The following is a 19538-nucleotide window of genomic DNA, read 5'->3' on the forward strand; positions in this document are numbered from 1 at the left end:
CTTTCACCACGTCATCTTTGAAGATTTGAAATAGCTCAACTGGAATTCCATCACCTCCATTAGCTTTGTAGTGATTCTTCCTAAGGCCCACCTGACTTCACATTCCAGGATGTCTGGCTTTAGGTGGATGATAACACCATCTGGTTGTCTGGATCATGAAGATCTTCTGTGTATTCTTGCCACCTCTTCCTAGTATTTTCTGCTTCTGTTAGTTCATTTCAGTTCAGTCGCTCAGTTGAGTCCAACTCTTTGCGACCCCATGGACCACAGCATGCCAGGCCTCCCAGTCCATCACCAACTCCCGGAGTTTATCCAAACTCATGTCCATTGAGTCGGTGATGCCATTCAACCATCTCATCCTCTGTCGTCCCCTTCTCCTCCTGCCTTCAATCTTTCCCAGCATCAGGGCCTTTTCAAATGAGTCAGCTCTTTGCATCAGGTGGCCAAAATATTGGAGTTTCAGCTTCAGCATCAGTCCTTCCAATGAACACTCAGGACTGATCTCCTTTAGGATGGACTGGTTGGATTTCCTTGCAGTCCAAGGGATTCTCAAAAGTCTCATCCATCACCACAGTTCAAAAGCATCAATTATTTGGTGCTCAGCTTTCTCTGTAGTCCAACCCTCATATCCATATGTGACTACTGGAAAAACCGTAGCCTTGACTAGACAGACCTTTGTTGGCAAAGTAATGTCTCTGCTTTTTAATACGCTGTCTAGGTTAGTCATAACTTTCCTTCTTCTGTTAGGTCCATACCATTTCTGTCCTTCATTATTTAATTTTTAGTTCACTTCAAAGCAGTGTGTGTGTGTATGTGTGTGTGTGCGTGCATGCTCAGTTGTGTCCAGCTCTTTGCAGTCCCATGGATTGTAACCTGCCAGGCTCCTCTGCCCATGGAATTTTCCAGGCAAGAATATTGGAGTGGGATGCCATTTCCTACTATAGCAGCTCTTCCAAACCCAGGGATCTAACCCACATCACTTTTGTCTCCTGCATTGGCAGGCGGATTCCTTTCCACTAGCACCACCTGGGAAGCCCCCTCAAAGCTATAAAAGCATATAATTTAAAGAGATGGATAGTTCTACATTTGTGATGAGAAGGAGAAACAGGTAATTCTGTTGTACAGTGTTTGTTATAAAAAGCACCCTGTCCTCTTCTCTTGCCTGCTCCAGGCACTACCAGGCAGTTCCTTCCGTTGATTTTAGCTGATTGTACATATGTACTGTTCCTCCTTGAGCAGTACAATTTAGGCATTGTTCTTTGATTTCCCCTATGGACGATTAGGCTTTAGCTCTTTTTGACTCCTTCTCCAACACTCTGTCCTCTCAGTACATAATATGAATTAGATCACTTGCATTATTACCTGTGTAGATTCTATTTATAGTTGAATCAGGTAGTGACGCATAAGTACTTTTATCTTTTCTGCACAATCTTGTTATAAAAATTGTTATAACAATTTTTTTGTTTGTTGGTTTATTTCTTAGTTTCACATGTATTTTCTGTGTAATTGCCTAAATAAGGACCATATTCTCTGCTGTTTCAGTAAATTTGTCCTCAAGACATTCTAGTATCTAGCCCAGACTGTTTGCTGTCTGTCACCAACCGTCAAACTTAGGATTTCCTTTTATCTATCTTGGGAATTTCCTTGGCCTCTCTCACATATTAGGTTACCAGTTTCCTATATCTCGTGTCTTTTTTTGTGTGATTTATTTCTTTATTTTGGTAGAACATAGTTTCTTGACAAGGAAACTATAAGGTAAATTCTCCAGTCCTTCAGGATTCTGAAATTTCTTCCTAGTGTGTTTAGATTTGATTTTTTTAAAAGAACTTATCCTGCCTGGTACTTGTACTTCCTAGATCTAAGCAATAATCTCTTTTATAAATCCTGGACAAAAAAAAAAATTCTGGACAATTATTAGTCTCATCTCTTCATATATTGCCTCTTCTCACTCTCTTTATTCTTGTCCCCTGGAAACAGAGTTGGTACATGACCTTATTTCAGTATCCAGATCCCTTAATTCTCTTTCGTATTTTGCATGATTTTCACTTTCTTTTTAGCAGTCTGGATAATTTCTTCATATCTATCTGCTTCTTTCCTGTTTCTCTTTCCTAAATGTTTAAAGTGTCTATTTAATTTTTAATTTCGAAGGCTAAATTTTTAATATCTATAAGTTCTGCTAGGTGCTTTAAAAATTCATACAGGTCTTTATTTTTTGTATGTCTTTTCTTTTCCTGCTTATTTTATAGTTTCTGTCTGACAGTTTGCTTGTCTGATGTTCTGGAGATCTAATCCTGTTCTTGCGGTCTCTGATGATGCTCACTTACACTGGAGTTCTTGTAATTTTGGATTTTAAGCTCATCTTCAGGATAAGGTTATCTCTTGGAGTACCATGTGGCCTAGGTTAAGAATATGTCCTCCTGGAGACATTTTTTTTCTGTGGGTATTAATGCTAGCATTAGTCCAGGACTTCTTTTTTGTTGTGGCGTATTTCTCAGCATTGAGAACACATGTGTAGTATACATTTGAACCTGCGATCCAGTGAAAGCAGGCCTGTTACGAGTTTTCAGAAAGGAATTTTCCTTTACTCAGGACCCAAGTCAAGATGAAGAAACATCTTTGTCATTTTCTGTGTAGGTAGGGGGGCATTTCTTTTCTAGTCCCCCATTTCACTAGCATGCTTGGGGAAAGGAGCTTGTTTCCTGATTCTCCCTGGGCACTAATGCCCAAGTCTCTGAATCACTGAGCTGGGCAGTGCTTTCTTCTTTGCCCACCCTGTCCACTTTGGCTACAGCTGCATCAGCTTAGCTGTTCATGCTGTGGTTTTCCATTCCCTCTGGTTGGGGGTCCCTGCTGATTTCCTTTACTTTCTTGCAATACTTGCCATCCAGTGAAAAGGAAGTTTGTTATGGCTGATCTTACATTTCTAGGTGTTTTGTAGTAGGGAGATTTTTCTTGTCCATAATATTGCCATTTGTACTTTTTAAACTTAGAGATGGAAGAGAAAAGAACATCTGGCAGGGAGGATCAGGAAAGGCCTTAGAGATGAGTGTCAGAGCCTAGAGGCATGGGAGGGGTCACAGCAGGTGCAAAAACAGAGGCAGGAAATGACTTTGTGGGAATGGAGAAAAGCATGTGACTTTCTTTCACTGGAGTGCCTCAGGGAAGAGGGAGAATGAGGCCAGAGGCAGAGGATACCAGATCACAAGCTTTGTTTCAGGAAGGTTAAACTGGAAGCATATCCAAGATGAATGGGTGTGGGTGGCAGCAGGTGGGAGAGGAGTTTGGATTTGAAAAAATGATTCTGGAGGCTGTGGAAATAGTCAAGGTGATAGGTAGTGTGGCCTGAATAGGGTAGTGGCAGGTAAAAGGAGGGAACCCTTGGGAGAAAGAGGGTGAGAGAGAGTCAGTGAACCAGATAAAGAAATCTGGGTTGAGAGCTGGGGGCGGGGGAGGAAGAAAAAGCCAAGCAAGCACATTGTCTGAATCCTGGGAAATGAATTAAAAATGTCCACAATTATCTGAGCTGCGTTCTACCTTTTACGATTTGTTCAGATACTAATAAATAGTTCATCTTGACTCTTTAGGCAGCTAAAGATGTTTTTAGGCCACTCGGTGAATAGTTGTCTCTGGACTAAAGGCAGTGTGTTCCAGTAGAGCTCCCAGAAGTGAATCTGGATGTGTCTGTCTTTCCAGAACCTGCTGACATGACGAATCATGGGGACGATGCACTGTCCTCTAGAACTGGTGCTCCAGATGGGGATGATCGACTCTCTGAGGACAGATCCTTGGTCCAGCAGAGGCTGGCTGTCAGGGAACTCATTGACACCGAGGTCTCCTACTTGCACGTGCTCCAGCTCTGTGCCTCTGACATTAGGAGCCGTCTGCAGCAGGTACCTGGGTGGGGCCACACTCAGTTTGTCTTTATAGAGGCAAACATGGGTCCCGGCTTCTGAGACCGCACATCTGTTCCTGGGGCAGGCTTGATGGAGGGGAAAGTGGTGTGTGTGAAGTCATGGTACTTCTACTACTGGCCCTGCAACCTTCAGCAAGGCTTTTTAAAATTTTTTTTAATTTTTTTTATTAGTTGGAGGCTAATTACTTTACAGTATTGTAGTGGGTTTTGTCATACATTGACACGAATCAGCCATGGATTTACATGTGTTCCCCATCCCGACCCCCCCTCCCACCTCCCTCTCCGCCCGATCCCTCTGGGTCTTCCCAGTGCACCAGGTCCGAGCACTTGTCTCATACATCCAACCTGGGCTGGTGATCTGTTTCACCCTAGATAATATACATGTTTTGATGCTGTTCTCTTGAAACATCCCACCCTCGCCTTCTCCCACAGAGTCCAAAAGTCTGTTCTATACATCTGTGTCTCTTTTTCTGTTTTGCATATAGGGTTATCGCTACCATCTTTCTAAATTCCATATATATGTGTTAGTATACTGTATTGGTCTTTATCTTTCTGGCTTACTTCACTCTGTATAATGGGCTCCAGTTTTATCCATCTCATTAGAACTGATTCAAATGAATTCTTTTTAATGGCTGAGTAATATTCCATGGTGTATATGTACCACAGCTTCCTTATCCATTCATCTTTCAGCAAGGCTTTTGACACCTTGGAGCCTTAGTATAAAAAGTGTTAGTTGCTTAGTCTTAGTGTATTCTTCTGCTAAATGGGCAGAGAAGAATCACCTCAGAGAATGAAATGAGCTAATGGATAAAATAGCCCTTTATTAAGTTTAGAACAGATTGTTTTAAGTGACCTATTTGTAATTGTCTCATTTGGAGTGTGGTAACATGAAAAAGTTATCATTACATGGATTTCTAATTTAGTATTCATTTTTTACATCTTTTCACCCCAGTTTCAGAAATATCACAGACTCTCTTTCTAAAATTTCAACCATCCCCTAGCATGTAAGGTCCATAAGGGGAAAGGCTGTTTATTAATAGTTCAGTGTATCCCAGTTCTTAACATATAAATAATGGACTCCAATTAGTATTTATTGAATAAATGAAATAAGCAGATAATGTAGATGAAAACCCTCCCTTATTTCACCCTCCAGAAATTGGGATTTTTCCTCTGGAGGCATTAAACAAACAAATATAGATTGTTACTTATTTTAACAAAAATAAAGCATACTCTAGATATTTTTATACAGTTAGCTTTTCCCACTTGATTGTGCATCCAGGGCTTCTATCTGTATATATATCCTATATAGGGCTTCCCTGGCAGCTCAGCAGTAAAGAATCTGCCTGCAATGCACGAGACACAGGAGACGTGGGTTCAATCCCTGGTTTAGGAAGATCCCCTGGAGGAGGGCATGGCAACCCACTCCAGTATTCCTGTCTAAAAAATCCTATGGACAAAAGAGCCTGGCGGGATACAGTTCACAGATTGTATCGGATGCGACTGAAGCAACTGAGCACAGTCAACATCTGTAGATATCCTGCATCCTTTTAACAGTGGTGTAGTTTCGTTCATAGGGGCTGGAGTTCAGAATATATCTAAAGGTAATAGTGGTAGGTGCCAAGTGTGTCAGAGCTGGAAAGAAGTCCAACTTCCCACACTTATACGACAGATGGGGAAATGAGAGAAGAAAAATTATAGTTGGCAGCAGACCTAGGATAATGCAGTTCAGCTTTCCTTTCATGCTGAATGTTCCATTTCTTCCTCTCTTCTCTTAGAGTAATAAAAATACCTAATTTATAAAATTTCAAAGTCCTTTCAAACATTCCTCTGGAACGGTCTTCCCAAGAGAGATGGAACCCCGATGGCATGACTATTCTGGACTACTGTCCAAAACCTACAAAAAAAATCACTCTTACCAAACTCCTGAGCAACCTTCCACGGAGTCTTTGTTCCTTTTAGCTGCCACAGGGAGATCTGGATGTCCTGTTCTCAAACATTGATGACATCATCAAGGTGAACAGAAGACTGCTTCATGATCTGCAGGAGACAGCCTCCAGGGAAGAGGAACAAGTGCAGCTGATCGGTGAGCAAAAAACCAGGCAGTTGGCAGCCTGAGATTCCCGTGAAATTGTTCTAGGCATGTGGTCATTGCTGTACTTTCCCCAGCATTCCAGGGAGATGCAGCTCAATGAGAGGCTGTTTTGGGAGTCCCTGAAATACAGTATGTCAGAGCTGGCAGGACCCTCAAAAGATATCCAGCCCAACCTATCACTACAGATGAAGAGACTGAGGCCTAAAGACAGAGAGGACATACTGATAGACACATAATTGGTTAGTGGTGTGGCTGAGATTCTATCCTGGGGTTTTTTTCACAGTCGTTCACTCAATAGGTACTTAGTGATCACCTGCAGTGTGCCATTAACTGTGCTGTGTGCTGAGGTTACAGAAGGGTCCAGTCAACCAGAGGGTCTGATCTTCTGTTCTTTTGGGTTAGTGAGTGAGAGAGACAGAAGATACACAGATAAACAGGAGAATTTTAAGTAGTAATTTGTAATTTAAAGAATAACAAATATGGTAACTTTTGAGAAAAGAGAAGGCCTCCTGAGGAGAGGACATTTGAACTGAGACCTGTTAGGGAGGAACCAGCTACGAGATGATCTGGACAAAGAGTAGAGAAAACAGGTATGCAGAGGCCCTATTCTTTGGCGGAGATGAGCCTGGGATATTTGATGGACAAGGCTGGTGAGGCTCCAGGGCAATGAGCAAGGGGAGAGTATAGGAGATAGGTAGAAGAGGCAGAGAAGAACCAGATCCTGCAAGGCCTTCTAGGAGTGTGGATTTTCTCCTAAGTGTGATGAGACCTCATTGGACAATTTTGAGCAGGGGAGTGATTTGGTCAGATTTCATTTTCAAAGATCCTTTTGATAGTTGTGTACGGTGGATTGTGAAAGAGTGGTAAGAGTGGAAGTAATGAGATCAGCTGGTGCTTTTAGCTTCACCTAGGTGAGAGATGGAGGTGGACTCCTGATTCTGAAATAGTTAGGATGACCAGACATAAAGGAGGAGGAATGAGTAGGTGTAAACTTCAAACTTCTGCAGTCCCTTTCCATCTCCTGTTCTGGGGCTGCTTGATAAAACTTCTATGGTCAGGGGCTTTCAGGTGGAGTCAGAGGACAAAGGTGGATGGGCCGAGAAAGGTAGATGGGTGCAGGCTCAGGAGTTGTGATGCACAGGCTTAGTTGCTCCATGGCATATGGGATCTTCCCAGACCAGAGATTGAATCCATGTCCTACATTCACAGGTGAATTCTTTATCACTGAGCCACCAGGAAAGCCCAACTATTTCCTTTAAATGATAGAGGAATACAAAATTAAGGAACAAGATTTTTTAACAGTATCTAGGTAGATATTTTTACCTTTTATCATTTTATCTGTATTTCTGTTAATGATGACCACTTATTTGAGTGAAATTTTTTGTTACATTTGTACTGGATTTTAGTTGCGGCTTGTGGGATCTCGTTCCCTGACCAGAGATCAAACCCAGGTCCCCTGCACTGGGAGTGCAGAGTCTTAGCCACTGGACCATCAGGGAAGTCCCTTGAGTAGAAATTGTTACAACCTCAGGTTGAAGAAGCTCCAGGGTTTTGGGGACTTCTGTTGCTCTGGGTTTGAGATTCAACTACTTCCTTGTTAAGGGTCCTCACTTATTCATCTCTGCCTTCCAGTTTAACCTGCAAAAAGTTAAGATGCTACTTTGTCCAAGCCTGGTGACATCTCCATTCCCTGGCTTCCCTGTTTCCCTGATAGATTTGCCACATAAAATACAGGATGCCCAATTACATTTGAATTTTACATAAACAATGAAAGTTATACTAAGTTTACTAAGTATACTAAACTTATACTAAGTTTATCCCGTGGAATACTTGGGACATACTTATATTAAAACTTTCATTATTTATCTGAAGTTCAAATTTAACTGAGCATCTTATATCCTGCCCCCCCCCCCCCCATTTTGGCAAGCCTGTCCCCTGGCCTTTACTGAGTGTACAGAAAATAGCCTTCTCATCCTCTGACCCTTATGGTTAGCCAAAAAGAGGTACAAAGAATCCACACAGGCTTTTCTTTTCCTAGGTGCAACTTTGTGCTTGATCAAGGCTGAGCTGGTTTCTACCAGCTCTCCCTATTCCTAGCCCTGCTATGCAAGGGAGGCCCTTATCCCAGTTTCATACCACAGCATTTTAAAAGATTTTTGGACATCAGGCATGAACCTCCCAAATGAGTCAGGTTCTGTGTTCTTACGAATGATTTCAAATGCAGCTCCCTGTGGAGTTCCCCCAAGGGCTCCTGTCACTGGAAGGCACCATGTTCTAGTTTAGTGTTATCTGAAAGAAATGCAGTGTGAGCCTTGAATTTAATTTAAGACTTTTGAGTAGCTACATTAAAAAAACTAAAGCAGTGAAATTAATTTTAATGATATATCTCATTTAACCCAAAATATCCAAAGTAATATTTCAACATGTAATTAGTATAAAACTTACTCATGATACGTTCTACTTTTTTTTTGGTACAAAGTCTTTGCAGTCCAGTGTCATTTACACTGACAGCACATCTTAATTGGGATTCTCCATATTTCAAGTTCCCAGGAGTCATATATGGCTCATGGCTTATAGGTCAAGTGGTTTAGAGCAGGGGCTTTGGAATCTGACTTGCAAGGTTCTGTCACCCACATCTCATTCATGTCTCTGAGCTTCAGTTTCATGCCATCTGTATGAAAATAGTACCCATTTCGGTGCCAGACAAGACTATGGGAACCTAAATCAGTCCTGAATATTCATTGGAAGGACTGATGCTGAAGCTGAAACTCCAATACTTTGGCCACCTGATGCAAAGAACTGACTCATTTGAAAAGACCCTAATGCTGGGAAAGATTGAAGGCAGGAGGAAAAGGGGACGACAGAGGATGAGATGGTTGGATGGTATCTCCGACTTCATGGACATGAGTTTGAGTAAGCTCGAGGTGTTGGTGATGGACAGGGAGGCCTGGTGTGCTGCAGTGCATGGGGTCGCAGAGTTGGACACAACTGAGCAACTGAACTGAACTGAACATGAAATAGCCCTTTTTATTCTCATGACCTTGTTACTTATTGATTATTATTATTAGTGGACAACAGAGGATCTTGGTGTGCTACATGCAGTCCATGGGGTCCCAAAGAGTTGGGCACAACTTAGTGACTGAACAACAACATTATCATCCCCATTTTGTTGAAGAAAAACCTGAGACTCAGAAAGGTTAAGTAACTTTCCTAAGGTCAAACAGCTTGACCAGGCAGAGTCATGATTTGAGCAGCTCCTTCAGACAACATCCTGCCTCCCTTTCTCATTTCTCCAGCCAGAGGTATAGTGGCCTTTTGATACTGAGAGTAACTCTTAGCTGCTGTGACTTTCCAATCTGTGACTTTAAGGAGGACAGGAGGAGAAGAAATAAGTCTTTGGTGTCCCTGCATTCCTGCCTGTTGGACAGCTCTGCTCTCTGCTCTAGGAAGTTTGCTTTCCTCCACCTTCAGTTGTGGAAACACTCCTGCCCCTGGCCATGCAGTTTCTTTGGCAAAAGTCACATTCCTGCAGAACAGCCTAAGGAGAGAAGAATGTGGGAACCGCCCCAGGTTTCAGGGCTACGCCTAAGCTATCTTCTAGTGAGGTCATCTCTGCAGCTAGCTGACCTCTCTGTCCTATGCATTCTCCCTAACTGCAATTTTGGGTAGTCTTTCCTGGTCACGTTCTCCCTTGTTCTGGGGCTTCTGAGGGAGTTCTCTCTGAGGATTGTCTTGACCAGCACTGGGGAGGGGTTTTGGTTCCTGGGGTGGTAGTCTCTCTGTGGAAACTTTTGCTGAGAGCTGGACCATGCTGGTCCAGTTACTCCCTGTCTCAAGGGGGGCCTGGTGCCTTTCACAGGTACAACACACAGCATCAGCTGGCTTTAGGCTTAGCTGGGCTTCCTGTGGTCTGTGGCTTACTTGCCCTTTTGTGACTAATACGTTTCTCTTCACCCTCACCACTATCCCCTTAGATAGACAACCAAATAGTCTTGCCTTTTTTTTTTTTTACATTTATTTATTTATTATTGGCTGCACTGGGTCTCTGTTGCTGTGTGGGCTTTCTCTAGTTGTAGAGAGTGGGGCCTACTCTCTAGTTGTTGTGCGCAGGCTTCTCTTTGCCATGGTTTCACTTGTAGAGCACAGGCTCTAGGGCACATGGGCTTCAGCTGTTGCAGCTCATGGGCTTAGTTGTACCAGGACATGTGGGATCTTCTCAGACTAGGGATCACACCAATGTCCCCGGAATTGCAAGGCGGAGTCTTATCCACTGGACCATCAGGGAAGTCCTGGAGTAGCCTTTTAATAGCTATTCCTCGTCCCATGTTTTACTCCTGATTTAGTCTCAACAGAGTATGGCTCTAACAGACTTTATTTTTTGTCAGCTTCTTAACTCTTATATGTGGTTCATTAGTTAGCTGTATACCACCTTAAGTAATCGTTGGTTCTAGGAATCATCTTTCACACTCTGTGAGTGAAGTGAAGTTGCTCAGTCGTGTCCAACTCTTTGTGACCCCACAGACTGTAACCTACCAGGCTCCGTCCGTCTATGGGATTTTCCAGGCAAGAGTACTGGAGTGGGTTGCCATTTCCTTCTCCAGAGGATCTTCCCAACCCAGGGATTGAACCCGGGTCTACACGCATTGTAGGTAGACTTTATTTTTTTAGAGCACTTTTAGATTTACAGAAAAATTAAGTAGAGGGAATTCCCAGTGGTTAGGACTCTATTTTTCTCCTACATATATTTCTTGATTGATGGCATTAAAATTGATTTATAATATTCTTAATATATATTAATAGTTTCATGTGTACAACATTTCGTTTGATTTTATATATACTACAGTGTGCCCACAACTGTAAATTTAGTTTTTATTGTCACCAAGCAGTTGACCCCCTTTAACCATTTTTCCTGCCCCCAACTTCCCTTTCCTCCTACATTTATTAATTCTTATTCTATAAGCAAGAAATGTCCCTTCCATTCATTTTTTTAACTTATTTTTAGTTTTCAAATTTTTAGGTATAGTTGATTTACAGTGTTTATAAGTTTTAATTGCACAGCATAGTGAGTCACAATTTTCATATTTATTTGTTTTATTTATGGCTGTGTTTGCTCATCTTTGCTTTACGCAGGCCTTCTCCAGTTGAGGTGATGGGTGGCTACTCTCTAGTTATGCTCAGGCTTCTCACTGCAGTGGTTTCTCTTGTTGCAGAGCTTGGGCTCTAGGCGTGTGGGCTTCAGTAGTTGTGGCACCGGTTCATAATTTTTAAAGGTTATAGTTATAGATTTTTTATAGTTATAAAATATTGGCTCTATTCCCTGTGCAGTACCCATTCGTTTCTTTATTCAACTTTTATACAAGTATAAATTCATGGATATTTGCTTTATTCCATAAATCAGAATCCAGTACTATTATTATTCATTTTCTTGCTCAAATTTTACCAGCTTTGGCCATAGGGAGCTCTTTCAAGTTGACACCTGTGTCCTTTCAATGTGTCTCTAACAATTTGTGAGCACTTTCTTGCTTTCTGACGTCACAAGCTGTGTTCTCAGCTCATCTTATATTTTCCCTGCCCCGTCCTTACAATCAGCTTTTCTCCTGGGAGACCTGGTTCCTACCTTTTTGGTGTGCTCGTTGCTCCTGGGGGGTCATTGCTTCTAGGCCCTCTTAGCTGATATGTAGGAAATATGTGTATATATACTAACACATGCGTGTACACACATCTACATTTCTGTCTATATCTATCCATCTATGTTGTTGTTTAGTTGCTAAGTCATGTCCAACTTTTTGTGACCCCATAGAATACAGCCTGCCAGGCTCTTCTGTCCATGGGATTTCCCAGGCAAGAATACTAGAGTGTGTTGCCATTTCCTTCTCTAGCAGATCTTCCCGACTCAGGGATCAAACCTGCATCTCCTGCAATGGCAGTTGGATTCTTTACCACTGAGCCACCAGGGAAGCCCATCTATATTTATATATTTAAAATACATAAAACCATGAGTTCCTACTAATACCTCCAATTCTAGTCCAGTATCTCAGGGTTCATTCTAATCTTTCCTCTTTTCTTATTTGCAGCATCTTTCTGTGACAGGTAGAAATGGTTGCCATTATCTACAGTGTGTTTACTTATTTGTTCGAAGTTAGTAGTCACTTAGAGTATTTTTTTTTTTTGGTTATTTTATATTTTAATTAGAATTACTAGCCTGTACCTTTGTGAAAAATACTTCCGTTAATTTTTTCCTACACCCTTCAGTGTGGTTATGTTATTCATTTGTAGTAGAATTAGGTTCATTCCTTATTTTTTGTTTTCTATTTGGGGTTCCCCTTCCACATCCTGATTGGTCTTAGCTGTATATTTATTTTGGAAGTATGTAAAATATTACCATGGTTCCAAGATCAGAGCTAAATAAGAAGATATATTCAGTAAAGCATTGTTTCCCTCTCATCCCTACTATCCTATCCCATTCCCCGTTCTTTCTATCCCATTCTGTCTCCACAATAAGTAACTAATCTCATAAATTTCTGTGTGTTTTTTTTAAATATAGAATGTCACAACTTGGCATATCATTCGTATGCAGGGGACTGCCAGTCTTTCTTGTATTGTTATAACTTTAGTGTAAGTGCTGTTGAAATTGAGCATGGGCGTGATCCTTTTAAAACAAAAACTAGATCATTGTCGCCCCTGCTCAAAACCCTCCAGTTGCTTCCTGCCACCATTAGAATAAAGCCTGAACACCTTACTATACCATACTTACTTACTTCAAGGCCCTACATAATCTGGCTTCAGTTTCCTGTTTATTTTCTCTACTTTGTGCCCTTGCTCACAGTGTTCCAGCCACACCTGCCTTCTTGTGTCACCTGCATGTCAAGCATTCACTTGCCTTAAGGCCTTTTGTATTTGTCCTTCCCTAAGCCTGGCACTGCTCTTCCCTCAGACTTTCCCAGGGATGGATTCTTTTGGACTGTGATAAACATCCACATCTTTATGGAGGTCTTTCCTAAATAGATCTCCTGTGTGTATGTACTTAGTTGCTCAGTCATGTCTGACTCTTTGCAACCCCATGGACGGTAGCCTGCCAGTCTCCTCTATCCCATGGAATTTTCCAGGCAAGAATAAACTGGAGTGGGTTGCCATTTCCTACTCCAAGGGATCTTCTCAACCCAGGGATCGAACCCACGTCTTTTGTGTCTCTTGCCTTGGCAGGCAGATTATTGACCACAGTGACACCTAACTTTTTATCTGGCTTTGTTTAAATCTGTGGTACTCATCACTACCTGGCATCAGTTCAGTTCAGTTCAGTTCTGTCGCTCAGTCGTGTCCGACTCTTTGCGACCCCATGAACCGCAGCACTCCAGGCCTCCCTGTCCATCACAAACTCCCGGAGTTTACCCAAACTCATGTCCATTGAGTCAGTGATGCCATCCAACCATCTCATCCTCTGTTGCCCCCTTCTCCTCCTGCCCTCAGTCTTTCCCAGCATCAGGGTCTTTTCAAATGAGTTTGCTCTTCGCATCAGGTGGCCAAAGTATTGGAGTTTCAGCTTCAACATCAGTCCTTCCAATGAGTATTCAGGACTTATCTCCTTTAGGATGGATTGGTTGGATCGCCTTGCATATGTAACATATAAATAAATATATTTATTTATTGTCTGTCTTCCCCAGGAGAATATCAGCCCCATGAGGTAGGGTCATTATTTCATTCAAAGAACTTACAAGAGTGCCTTATACACAGTCAGTACATAAGTAGTTGGTAAGTTTTTGGGAAATGAAGTTTGTGTCAGGTGCTTTATATGCATTTTTAAAATTAATCATCCCAGTGAACACTTGGAGGTGAGTACTATTTGTATTCCTGTCTATAGATGAAAATATGGAGGGTCAGAGGGACCAGATACTCACCCTAGACTGTACTACTGGGAAAATGTTGGCTGGAGTTCCGGCCCTACTTCTCTCTGACTCCAAAGCCCACATTTGTGACTATCCGTGCTGTGCTGTAGGGTGTCTTTGTAAACAGGGTTTGGAGTTGTACTTGCTACACATGGTATTTATAAAGATATAACATGAATGTGTTTTGTAAACTATAAAGCATTGTCCAAATGTGAGAATTTTCAATATTATTGCTGTAATTATAGATAATATCTATTAAGCACACACTTTATCATTCTGTCACTTAATCCTACAGCAGCCTTTTGAAAGTGAGATGAAAAAATGGGAGCTGAGGAAGATGAGGTGACTTGCCCAAGGTTACAGTGCTGGTTAAGCCAGACAATCTTATGTCAGAGCTGAAGTGCTTAGCTGTGTCACTCACGGCCTCCCTGTTCTAAGCAAGAGGACATGCAGACATGCTTTTGAGAACTTGTTGCCTTTTCACTGTCAGGTAATGCATTTCTGGAATTCCAAGAGGAGTTGGAGCAAGTCTATAAGGTGTACTGTGCCAGCTATGAACAGGCCTTGCTGCTGGTAGAGACCTACCGGAAGGAGCCAGAGCTGCAGCGGGAGATCCAGGGCATCATTGAGGCAGTGCTGTGAGTAGAATGATCCCTATGGATGCCAAGGTCAGGGGCTCTTAAAGTCTCACCCTCGCTTGGGGCTGCTCACACTGTTTCAGGAGTGTCCTAGTCAGGCTAGGCTAGGCTATGCTGCAGAGACAAACAATCCCCAACTCTTTTAGTAGTTTCAACCAATGAGGTTTCCACCTTCCTTATGCTCCAGTGTGGGTTAACTTGGGGCTTTTCCCAGTGTCATGCTCACTCTGGAACCCAAGCTGACCCCAGACACTGTCTGGAACATGGCCGGTAACTTGGCAAAGAACAAAGAACTCTGGAGGGTCTCACACTGGTTACTAAATGTTCCAGGCCAGAAGTAATATCCATTGCTTCTCATAATTTTCAGAGCCAGAACTAATCACCTGACTTCATCCAGTACCAGGAGGCCAGGGCATGCCTTCCAGCCATGTGTTCAGAGGTGGAAAAGCAGAAACATTTGTTTAACAGCATTTGTGCCCACCATAGGGAGGGCAGTGAGATGGTGGGAACCATGTGCTACAGCACATCTTATCCTTAACCCTTGTACCCCCTGAAGCCTTCTTTTGAAGTCGCCATGTCCTAGCCCCTCCCAGCCTTCAAAAAAGCCTACTTTCATTTTCTTCTTCGATTCCTTTGATCCCTTCATGGATCTTACAAACTTAGGCTTTTGTAAGGGTCACTAAATACATTTCTACAGGAGTGAGGCAAGTATCAGAAATGAAGGGAGCAGGATGCCAGCTGTGAGACAAAAGGGAGTGATGGAGACTCTGGCAAATCAGAGCCAGCAGTCCCTATATAGAGTGCAGCTGCAGCCCAGCCTCAGCTGATCACTGTTGTATCAAGTAGCTTTTGCTATAGCATATCACCCCAAATATAGTGGTTTAAAATATAAATCATCTCCAAAATTTAAAGCAAATATTTCTCAAGGTCACATTTATGCATGTTAGCAATTTAGCTGGACTCAGTAAATGATTTTTCTAGTCCTGGCTGGACTCCCTCACATGTCTGTGATCAACCATAGGTCAGCTTTTCTGATGTTGGCTGGACTTTCCTATGAACATGGGACATACGAGCTGACTCAGCTCTGCCTTTTGAGATCTTGGCTTAGAATTGGCATGCTATGCCACTCAGGAGGTGGGAAAATAGTCCCCACTTCTTGGTGGGAGAAGCTTCAAAGTCATATTCAAAGGGTATAGATACAGAGAGTAAACTAATTGCAGCCATTTTTTTGGTAAACCATCTACCTCAGTTGCTGTGTAGAAATATGATTCCACTGTGACCAGATCCTCTGATCTTTCAAGAGAAACCAGAAGCTTTGATGTAAGTCTCCCCAGTGTTAAATATTGGCATTTAGTTCAGACATGTTAGAAGCACTGTGTGGGGGGCCTTAGTTGGCACAGAGACTGCTCTTTGTCACATCTTCTGCACTCCGGTGTTTCCCAACTAGGGCAGATGTTTCTCATGGGCTTTGGCGCCAGGCAGCCTGGCAACGAATCGAGCTCTCTGCTCTTCATTCACCTTGGCAGGAGCCATTTAGTGTGTCAGAACCTAGCTTCCCTACATGTAGAGTGGGAGTAAAAGCAACAGCTCTTGGGGATGTAGTCTCATTGCATACAGGTGATACTCAGTAATTCCCAGCTGTGGTAGTTATCTTGGTTAGGAAGGGATTATGCTTCCCTGAGACCACACTGTGGTTCTCTGCTCCTTCAGTTCCAGTGCTCCCTTTTTATAACAAATTTATTATCCTGCGTTACATTCTGAAAAAAATTCTCCTGCCCATATACATAATTGAAAAAAATAAACATAATAGCTTAGCTATAATTAAAGGAGAAATAAAAGGAAAATAATTTCTAATAATATAATATGTATTTCAGTATGCAAATGCTTGGGCACCACTACACTAGCAATCACATGGGTATAAGCAAAAAAGAGTCAGAAGCCATTCTATACACAAAGTACAGAAAACCAAAAGAGCAGAGAATATGTGTACCCTGGAATGACACAAACTTGACTTCCTTGTGTATGATAAGAGAAAGGAGGAAATAACATAATTGAAGTAGGGATAATATTATATACTGGGAGGCAGAGAAAATGAGGAATGATGTTCTTACAGATGGCCTGTGTCGTATTTACAAAAGTTAGTATCATAGTAATTCCCAGTGTGAAGATATGTGACTGGATGGAGTCCAGGTGTCACAAAAATATCTCAGTTCTTGAACTTGCAGCCCGTTTCAAGGCATTCATTCAGTCTCTGAATGTTGAGAGGGGCATATGAAGCGTAGAACAATTCTCCATAATGCAAGACTGTCCTTGCAGGATATTCTGCTTCCCTGGGACCCTGTCCACTAAATACCTGTAGCACCCCAGAGCCTGCAGGTTTTAAGACTGCCCTCGGTGGAATCCTCTGGTCTAATGTTGCAGCAGGAACGACATCCTTTCGGTCATCCCAATTTTACTCTGTGTATTTACAGGCAGACAGGAAATAGACTTCCTACGGAAAGTATAGACACTGGATGGTAGGTGGATGGATGGATGGTGGGTGAATGAATTTTAAGGGGTTCCTACTATGTATGCTGCTCTAGAACTATTAATCACCTCCCTCCTGAAACAGTCATCCTGGCTTTCTGTGCTGAAGATCATGGGGCTCTTTCTGAGCCTGGCTGACTAGGATCACACCAGCTGGATATCCAGATAGATAAATGGCACCATCTCATTAGATCTTTGTGATTCCAAAATATATGCTAGCTCCCACTGGGTGGGTGAGTTGGTGAGGTGTTTAGTTTATCCTAGCTCTTAAGGCAGTGCTTCCCACCTGGCGGCCAATGGAATCAGAGACTTGTCCTTGCAGCCACAGGGAGCTTTGCCTTAGGGAGACCAGTCTAATGGCATAGCTTTCCGTGGGGAGGAGAGGTGGATCAGTCCAACACAAAGTACCTGCAGTTCCACAACAGCTTAGGCAGAGTGTTGGGAGGAGACACATAATCTGTTTTCCTTTATTGGCATTTTTTGTTTAAGTATGAAAATAACATACTTATTGAAGAAGGGAAATTTCAAACAATACACAGATTATATAAAGTAAAAAGTATAAGTCCATTCCCCCTTGGTTTCCTGTTTCCCATGCCTCCCCCTAGTAGTTAATATGTTCCATCCAAATTTGATTCTGTCTATATACAGACAGGTAAGAAATAGACTTTCCGTGGGAAAGTCTAGATGCTGGATGGATGGACGGATGGATAAATAGTAAGAATGAATGAATTAATGAATTTTTAAGGGACTCCTACTCTACATTCTAGGACTTGTTTTTTCACTCAACCATAGCCATTAATTATTTTACCATGTTCCTTTTTTTTTTTTTTTACCATGTTCTTTTTTAATGGCTACATAGGGTTCTTTTCCATAGTCAGCTCATCCCCTGTTGATGGATATTTGAGTTGCTTCCCAAATTTTACTGTCACAGAGTTCCTGAATAACTTCTACCTTTATCCATGCTCTCTTGAGTTAATATTTCTGTGGGTAGATTTCTGCAGTAGGATTGAGGGAATTGTATATTTTACAAATTGCTAAATTACTCTCTAAAAAGATCCCACCAACTGATAACTTCCACCAAGAGAATGTAAGAGGGCTGGTTTCCCCATATTCTTCCAACTCTGGGTGAGTCTTTCAATTTTTTTTGGCCACACCATGTGGTATGCAGGATCTTATTTCTTCAGTCACTATTGCACCCATATCCCCTGCATTGGGAACACAGAGTCCTAACCACTAAACTACCAGGAAGTCCCAAGTCTTTTAATTTTTATTGCCCATCTGATAGGCTACATAAAGAGTTTTCTCCAAATTACTTTAGAAAGGCTGTAAAGAAAGAGGTTGCTATAATTCTGTAGTTCTTGATGATTGTGGAAAAGAGACGTAATCATCTCTTTGAAGGCCCTCTGCCCTCTGTCATCTCTGATTTGTGAGGCAACAGTTGTCCCTATGAGTCAATTGTCCCTTTCCTATGAAAAGTAAGCCCAGAGGACAGGAGTTTTGCAAATATCTGACCACTGTTTCCACCTCTCCTGCCCACAGTCAGCCAGGCGCTAGGAAGCCCTTGATGAGAGCAGATGGTCAGCACAGGCACATCCTGACAGTTCCACCCCTGTGTTCCAACCTCCCGCAGTTAATGGGAGGGAGGGGGTAGTTCCCACCTGCTCTGTCTGTTCCAGGCCTTATGGCTGATCTTTCCTGGACATTTGGTCTGGAGGTTTTTTCCATAGGAAGAAGAGCAAAAGGCAAAGGTACTGTGGAGAGGAGGCCAGATAATAGTCATGAGAGGTATTTGTGAGTCTTCGTGGAGGACTTAGATATTGAGGTTTGAAACCCTTGTGTGTTTCTCAGAAGGTGGGTCTGAGGGCTACTTGTCATGATCAAAAAAGACTGTTGGAGCCTTGTCCCAGATACCATTGACTTGGGCACTCTTTCTGAAACTTCCAGACATCTTCAGGAAGGGGGCTAGAAATAATCATTTATGCATCAAATGATACATATGGAAGGGACCTTGACACTATTAGTTCTTGTGTTTTGTATTTTCCTTTTTCAAATTAAAATTTTCAAGCCCTAAAAAAAAAATTTTCAAGCCCTATAGAAAAATAGAATGATGTAATGAACACACACACCCACCACCTGAAATGAGCAAGTATAAATACCTTCTGTTTGCCACATCTAATTTTATACTAAGTAATTTAAAGGAAATTACAGATACTATGAGTCTTTACCCTTAAATACTTTATATGCCTCTCTAACATTAAATTCCTATGATTACAAAAAACAAAAAATTTGAGGGGGCTGTGCCCCAAGGCTTGTGAGATCTTAGTTCCTCCACTGGGGATTAAATCTGGGCCCACAGCAGTGGAAGCACTGAATCCTAACCATCAAACCACCAGGGATTTCCTGAGTTCCTGTGATTTTTAAAGTGCTTCTTTTTGAAGCAGTAGGACCGTTTTATTAAATGAAGTACCATGTGCATGTCCAGCAGA

The 19538-nt window shown here is 42.1% G+C and overlaps 1 protein-coding gene across 4 annotated transcripts in view; it reads left to right on the plus strand.

The window, feature by feature from the left end:
• The window catches only part of ARHGEF37 (Rho guanine nucleotide exchange factor 37), a 58214-nt gene that overhangs the window by 15555 nt on the left and 23121 nt on the right, over window positions 1–19538 (plus strand). For all 4 annotated transcript variants that reach the window (XM_070465631.1, XM_070465629.1, XM_070465630.1 and 1 more), the window contains exons 2-4: window positions 3694–3890; window positions 5873–5996; window positions 14379–14526. In XM_070465631.1, the coding sequence (XP_070321732.1) occupies window positions 3705–3890; window positions 5873–5996; window positions 14379–14526 (458 nt within the window). In that variant the 5' untranslated portion in view covers window positions 3694–3704. The remainder of the gene's footprint in view (window positions 1–3693; window positions 3891–5872; window positions 5997–14378; window positions 14527–19538) is intronic.

This window comes from Odocoileus virginianus, chromosome 3, assembly GCF_023699985.2.
Source record: "Odocoileus virginianus isolate 20LAN1187 ecotype Illinois chromosome 3, Ovbor_1.2, whole genome shotgun sequence".
NCBI classification, from domain to species: domain Eukaryota; kingdom Metazoa; phylum Chordata; class Mammalia; order Artiodactyla; family Cervidae; genus Odocoileus; species Odocoileus virginianus.